This window comes from Nannospalax galili, unplaced genomic scaffold (genome assembly GCF_000622305.1).
Source record: "Nannospalax galili isolate Female #2095 unplaced genomic scaffold, S.galili_v1.0 scaffold291, whole genome shotgun sequence".
In the NCBI taxonomy this organism is placed as follows: Eukaryota; Metazoa; Chordata; class Mammalia; order Rodentia; family Spalacidae; genus Nannospalax; species Nannospalax galili.
This window is the reverse complement of record NW_008330588.1, coordinates 1,178,919-1,186,657: the sequence shown is the minus strand read 5'-3', so window position 1 is coordinate 1,186,657 and position 7,739 is coordinate 1,178,919. Positions and strand designations below refer to the sequence as shown.

Genomic DNA, 7,739 nt, shown 5'->3' with positions numbered 1-7,739 from the left:
GTCTGACAGAGGACCTGGGTTTGTTTCCCAGCACCCACATGGCTGATAACAACCATACATAACTCCAATTCTACGGGAGTTAATGCCGTCTTCTGGCCTCCAGTGCATGCATGCAGTGCACTTAACATTCACACAGGCAAAACACTCATAGACATAAAATACAAATAAATGTAAAAAATGTTTAAGTTCAAGGTCATCCTTTCCTATGCAGTGAGTGCAAGGGCAACCTGCACTAGATGAGATTATCTCCAAAATATAAAAAAGACTTCAGACCGCAAAAAATTTTAAGTAAGTGATTGTCCTCATGTTCCATGAGCATTCTGTCTCCAGGGCTAGTGATGTAAAGTACAATACATATAGCTTACATTATTTCAGTAATGCTTCTTGACACAATGGCAAGCCCTGGAAATGACTCTGGATGTTAAAAGTCGGCTGAGAGTGAGAAAGGTATCTGACAGGAGCCTACAGACAGAAGGAACCAGCCATACCAAATGCTATTCAATCATTTCTCTGCCCCACTAGCTTCTGGAAGAGAAGAGCCCTGTGTATGGCCATCCAGGGCCAGCAAAGAAAACACACAGGACTTTCCCACACAGGACTTTCCCACACGGGGCTTTCCCACATGGGGTTTTCCCACGCAGGACTTTCCCACACGGGGCTTTCCCACATGGGGCTTTCCCACACAGGGCTTTCCCACACGGGGCTTTCCCACACGGGGCTTTCCCACACAGGGGCTTCCCACATAGGGCTTTCCCACATGGGGTTTTCCCACGCAGGACCTTCCCACACAGGGCTTTCCCACACAGGGTTTTCCCACACGGGACTTTCCCACACAGGGCTTTCCCACACAGGACTTTTCCACACAGGGCTTTCCCACACAGGGCTGCTGAGAGTGAGAAAGGTATCTGACAGGAGCCTACAGACAGAAGGAACCAGCCATACCAAATGCTATTCAATCATTTCTCTGCCCCACTAGCTTCTGGAAGAGAAGAGCCCTGTGTATGGCCATCCAGGGCCAGCAAAGAAAACACACAGGACTTTCCCACACAGGACTTTCCCACACGGGGCTTTCCCACATGGGGTTTTCCCACGCAGGACTTTCCCACACGGGGCTTTCCCACATGGGGCTTTCCCACACAGGGCTTTCCCACACGGGGCTTTCCCACACAGGACTTTTCCACACAGGGCTTTCCCACACAGGGCTTTCCCACACAGGGTTTTCCCACACAGGACTTTCCCACACAGGGCTTTCCCACACGGGGTTTTCCCACATAGGGCTTTCCCACACAGGACTTTCCTACTCAGCATTCCCATCCTCAACCTTTCCTCTTGAAGTCTGCTTATCTCCAGCTGTCTGCACTTCTCCCCATTTCCTTTAGGGTTCCCTTCAAGGCAAGCTCAACTATCTGCTCCCCACTAATTAGTTCAGATTCTCTCTGAACATCCAATCCATGTTCTTGTTTACTTTTTGTTGTGATAAATACCATGACAGAAAGGAACTTGGGTTGGTTTGTATTAGTTCCTTTCTATGGCTGTGATAAAGCATCATGACCAAGGGAAATTTTAGAAAGAAGAGTTTATTGGGCTTACAGTTCCAGAAGGCTACAGCCTATGAAGGACTTTCTCATTCAAACCACCACATAGCTCATCATGGATTGAAGTTAGGGCAGGCACTCAAGCAGAAACTATGGAGGAGCAGTACTCACTGGCTTGCTCACTGGCTCCCCCTCAACTAGCTTTCTTTTACAGTCAGGCCCATCTGCCTAGGGATGGCACTGCCTACAGATGGCTGGGCCCTCCCATATTTATCATCAGTCAAGACAATTCTTCACAGACAAGATCACAGCCAATCTGATCTGGGCAATCCTCCAATTGAGACTCCCTCAGAGGACCCTGGTCTGTGTCAAGTTGATAGCTGAAGCTAACTAGGACAACCTCTTAAAACTATGGCATTGGATTTACCTATGGGAAACCCCATGACTCCATGGCTGAGATCTGACATGTGAAATGGCTGAGATCTGACATGTGAAATACATCATTGTGGAACACTGTGATGTGTAGTGAGGTTAAGTGCTAGAGGCATGGAGTCTTCCTGTTGCAGGGAGCTGTGCAGTGTCCTGGCTCTCATAGAAAGAGGAAACAGTCTACCCCTCCTCAGGTACCCCTAAGGCTTTCCAGTCTTCAGAGGATGAAAGCAAACTTGTTTAGGCTGAGGCATCTCAACAGAGTATTGGAAGTCACAAAGAAGACTTCTTTCCTGGTTTGAATGAATCTAGACAAGACTTTCTTGCTACTTCCTTGGGGTCTTAGCTTTCCCCCCAGCAACCAGCTCATCAGCATATATAGTAATTTTGATAGAACCCCCATAATGCTTTCTCCTCAGGAAGGGTTTTAATACCCTTCTGAGTGACATTTAATATGATAACAGTGTGTAAGTTTGACAGGAAGCTGTTTTCCAAGAGTTAAAGTCCTAACAGTCTCACAGATCAGACTGACGATGGCTTTCCTGATCATTATTAAATCCCCTGTGATTAGAAAATGGGCTAGAGCTATTGATTTAAGCTCTTGGAGTTAAGCTAAGCTTTAGAGGCCTTTCACAGACCACACACAAAAAAAGAGCATTTGATATTGTATTTTACCTTCCCAATTAACATCCTCTTCAGAGTACAAATAACAGCCAGTGAGGCATGAGGCTCAGAATCCAGGAAGAATGGTGGGACCCATGGTACAGAAGAGCCTCAGATGGCAACTGCATCTCTGCAGAGCTCCAGGAGCTACAGGACTCAAGATTGCAGTTCACACAGGCAGCTGTTTCCTGTTCCCAAAGGCACTGAGACACTTTGAATCCAACCTCTAAGTTCCTATGGAAAGGGAAGGTCCATGTCCTAGAATTTCTAGTTTCATGTCAGTTTTAAGGATTTTTGTCCTGTGGTCATTTCAGTTAACTGTCAAGCTGTCTGTTCAAATTTCACATTTAGAAAATTATCTCCAAATCTTCAAAGGTTAGAGTCTGGTTACTCTCTCAGGTTAACCTAGAAGGAGGAGGCAGTGATGTTACTGTTACAATCTAAAGCTCTGGAGAAACTAAAGACCTCTGGAGGGAAATTTTGAGCAATTGCTTTGTCTCCCTTTCCAAGAGACAGGCACTTGGGGTTTCTAGATATACTTGCGGTCCCTCCTTGTTGCCCGGACAATAAACAGAGCTCAGAATCCTGAGCATGTCTCCCTTGACTGCCTATCGTTCTAATCACCACCAACCCCAGGGGAGCTTTTCTGAAGTCAGTTGCTACCCCTCAGGCTCCCTGTTCTTGGAATCCGGAGTCCACAGGGGCATCAGCATCCACGCTAGGAGCCTTGCCATGGGTATCCTGCTGCGATTTTCCTTTCTTTCCCATGATACACAGTAGAGATGTCATTATGAAACCTATTACTCTGTATAATTAATATACTTAATAAATGTTTAAACTCTAATGCAGTCCATGGCATGCATTCAAAACAGAAACCAAGACTAGGAAGATGGTTCAGTAAGTAAAAGCACTTCCCACACAAGCCTGAAAACCTGAGTTCAGACTCCCAGAGTCCATGTAAAAGTCTCATACAGTAGGGCAAGGCTGTAATCCCAGTGTACCTACAGGAACAGGAGACAGAGATCAGAGAACCCCCTGGAAGTTTGATGGCCAGCTAGCCTTATTTACACAGGGCCAAAGAGACCTTGTCTCAAACAAGGTGGAAAGTGAGGATCGACATCAGAGGCTGTCCTCTGACCTTTATGCACACTATGTGTATATGTTGCACATACATACCCACACTCATTGCCCCCGACCTCTTTCACACACCAAAACAGTTTTCAGCCCAGTATATACACATCTTAAATTCACTTTTAAATCATGTCTCACAAAATAGATGTGATGGTTCTCACACATGTCTGTTATATTGTATAAGAGTACTTTCTCCACTCAAATACCTTCTAATACATTGGGAGAAACACCAGATACAAAGACAGTGAAACTTCAGTGCCAAAGAGGTTAGTGTCCTGATAACACGCAGGTCTGTGCTGGGAGGAGTGAGGAGGGAGAGGCAAGGAGTGTGACTAAACAGAGGAAATGTTGGGGAAAGTTGCTAGGAAACTGATCCCATCCTGGGCAGCAGGGAGCACAGCTCCTTCATTTCCTTATCCCTTACAGGGATCTTTGCAATGTAGGTTCTTAGAATAACTGTGCATTGAATGACTATCTGGTTGGATCATATTAGGACTGCTACAAAATCCAATTACTGCTGTTTATTGAGCAAACTAAAGAATATGTGGCTCTGTGCTGGGAGTTTAACCTGGTTATCACATTTAATTCTTGTGACAAGCTAGTAAACTAGATGATATTGTCTCCAATTTATAGGTGAAGGAATTGATCCCAGGCACATTCAATGGCTTAACAAAGGTTGTATAGCTTATGTAGGTGGAAGATCTTAAACCTAGATTTCTTCAATCCAAAACACATGCTTCTTCTACTCCGTCAAAGGACACAGATATGGATGGTGATCAGTGAGGGGAGAGGTGGTCTGTGCATGGTACATGGTACCTTGGGGAATAAGTGAAGAAATCAGCAAGATTAAAGAAGGGGTTTCATTAGAGGCAAAAAGGAGTCAAGGATTAGGCTAGAGCACGGTGGGAAAGGAAATGTAAGTAGAGAGTTGGTCCAGATCACTCACTAAAAAACACAATAACAATACTGATTATGCCGAAAATGTTTTAAAATATTTTCAACATGCTAGGCACCTTTCCAAAGTCATTACTAATCAGTAATTACATTCTACAGTTGAAGAAATATAGGCATAAAAGAAGGAAAAACACCTTCTGTAAGATCAAACAGCATAATGCTTAATAATCATAAGCAGGTATGAAACTGATACTGTCACCACAGATGTCTTTGTTCCTTCACTTTTCCAAAATCCAGATCTTTCCATGTTGCTTGGTCAAAACCAGAACAGGGCACCTACAGTGGGCACTTTGGTGTCCCTCTGGGATTCCCTATTCAAGACTACTTTGTCTAGTTCCTTGCTGTTAAGTATATTGACTGCTGACAGTTCACAATTATGACCCAGGATGTGCTGCCCTAAACCACAAAGAATTGTCAAACCAGATGTTATACCTCTCTGAAGAGACAACCTATGGGCAACGATGGGCTGATATGGGAATATGAAGCTTCACGTTTACCTCAACTGGGAAAAACTCGGGAAGGCCATTTAGCTCTACGCTCCCCATAGAAATGGCTGATCTTCAGTGGCAACTGCATTTTAAATTTGTTTCATCCTTTTCTTCTTTCCTCCCCCTCCTCCCCCTCCTCTCACTCTTCCCCCTCCTGCTCTTCCGCCCCTCCTTCTTCTCCTGCTCCCCCTCCTCCTCCTCTTTTTTCTCCTCCTCCTCCCTCAGTCCTGTCTTCCTTACTCTTTGTACAGGTGTTTCTCCCCAAAGTCCTATACAGTAGATATCAGATGATATCTTCACCCCAAGAAACCTAATCGAATCTGACTAGCATCAGTCATAGCTCTAGAAAGTGAACTATTAGCTTGGATTTTTTGAGGTGGATTACTCTCTGGCCAGCTGCCAGTAAGAAGTCCATCCTGGTAGCAGGTGCAGTATACACAGCCTCTGGAGTGCTGAGGTAGTGCAATTGCTAGCTATTACCCCTGGCACTAGAGAAGCATAAAGGAAAAGACCATGGAATTGGAAGTTGTTACTGGATACCATGGGTTCACTCACTAGAGATAGATGATATCAGACTCATGGTTAACTGTTGACAAGTCAAGGCAAAATATGAAAGTCAGAGGATGACCTTTCACCACCTAAGGAAACCCTGAACTGCTACAGTAGAGGGCTATGAGCACAGATTATCAGGTTCAAGACTTAATCATGTAAAAGCTAGAGAACTTCAAAGAAGGTTGACATCTCTGCTGCGCAGGCATCTTATGGCAAAGTAAAGGATGTACCAAAAGAATAGTGGGACTGTTCTGGTTCGTTCTCTTCATTGCTGTGACAAAACACTCTGACCAATACCAACTTGGGGAGGAAAGGGTTTATTCAGCTTACATCTCCCAGGCTGCAGTTCATCAGGGAGCCCAAGGTAGGAACTCAGGGCAGGAACCTGGAGGCAGAAGCTGGAGCACAGGCCACGGAGGAACACTGCTTACTGACTTGCTCCCTAGGCCCCTGCTCAGCCTGCTTTCTTATGCAGCACAGGCCCACCTGCCCAGGAGTGGCACCACCCACAGTGGGCTGGGCCCTCCCATATCACTCATCAAGAAGATGCCCCTCAGACATGGCCACAGACCAGTCCAATAGAGGAAATTCCCCAACTGAGGCTCCCTCAACCCAGGTGTGTCAAGTTGACACTAAAGCTATCCAGCACAGGGACTCTGAAACTTCAGGATATGATCACCGTAGTAATGACACAGTTGAGAATTTTGAACTTTCACCTTCCCAGAACCTACTGGACCTACAAAAGTAGCCTGTCCTCTTAGAAAATAATATCCCCTTTTCTCCTCACTTGAGTATCATGCAGAGACCACAAAGAAGAGAGGTGCCTTATGGGATCTTGCTGGTTCCCTACAGGAAGCCTAATCCATGTCTCATTTTGTTAATCAGATCAGTTGAACGGATCAAATCTGGACATAACTCAGCTAAAGGAGCAGAAAGACTGCAAGCCAAAGAAGTAGAAGGTGCTCGGAGTATGTGCACCGGATTAGGTACTGAGGACAATGGATTGAAGAGGTGGAATAAAACTGGATAAAAGAAGTTACATAAACACGTGATGTATTAAAATCCTCCCATGATAGGGAACTCAGTACCTTGGCAAGAATCCTGAGAGAAGTTGCTGATAAACTGCCAGGTTGACTCTTGGAAGCTTAGCAAAAGCAATGGCCCACATTGAATAGATATTCCATCACTTCCCTGGCAGATGGTGGAAGAAAAGCTCAAAGGGCTCAGAAAAGTGGGCACAATAGGATGGATACAGGCAGAAAACCCACCTGCTGACTTCTCTATGAAAGCTGAGAGGACGCTCCATTTCCTGAAGTGAGAAGGAATGCACTGGCAGATAGCAGCATCATTAAAATCCTCAAAGGTATCTGTATTTTTTCAGCTGGAGTTAGAGACAGAAGATACCGCTACAAAACTAGTCTCCCTGGTAGCAAAGGAAATGCTGGGCTCCCCCACAGCAGTGAAACCATGGTGAATGTGAATGGATGACTGCCAACTTAAAGACCACTGCCAACTGCTACACCTATTGTGCTAGATGTACCCTTTGTTAGCACAGATTAACACAGAATCCAGCACCTGATGTGCAGGCAGCACTCTAGCAAATGCATTCTGTCTGCCTTTGTCTCAAGGAGCATCAAAAGTGGTACATGTGCACATGTCACAAATAACAGTGTGCATTAATAGTCTTATTCCAGAACTTGGTTAATTCACTTTCCCTCTGTCATAATAGAGTTCAAAATCATTTTTAATGGCCCGTGGCTTCTGGGAGGAGCATTATCCATCCTTGGAGGGTACCTCCATTCAAATTCTTTTATTTATTGTATCTTAAAACAAACTAGTGAAGGAGATCCTAGCAGACAGCCTTGGAGGGTGGGTTCTGACTTCCATCCGTGTAGCGGCTCTGATCTCAGCAGACCACCAGAGAGTGCCAAGTTCTGGCCTCCCTCTGGCTTCTCTCTGACAGAGGGGCTGAGAACACAGGGGATTG

General features: G+C 45.3%; 1 protein-coding gene across 1 annotated transcript; it reads right to left on the bottom strand.

Annotated features, from left to right (window-relative positions):
* Positions 1–518: 518 nt before the first annotated feature.
* LOC103748112 (keratin-associated protein 10-4-like) lies at positions 519–1,314 on the bottom strand. The gene is made up of 2 exons (XM_008850657.1): positions 1,047–1,314; positions 519–916 (listed from the first exon to the last, which is right to left on the bottom strand). Exons 1-2 carry the CDS (start codon positions 1,312–1,314, stop codon positions 519–521), a joined length of 666 nt encoding a protein of 221 aa, XP_008848879.1.
* Positions 1,315–7,739: the final 6,425 nt, after the last annotated feature.

Coding starts and splice junctions, on each gene's coding strand:
- LOC103748112 (XM_008850657.1), bottom strand. CDS start 1,314: ATGGGAATGCTGAGTAGGAAAGTCCTGTGTGGGAAAGCCCTATGTGGG. Junction 917..1,046: donor CCCGTGTGGGAAAGTCCTGT/GTGGGAAAGTCC, acceptor TTCTGTCTGTAG/GCTCCTGTCAGATACCTTTC.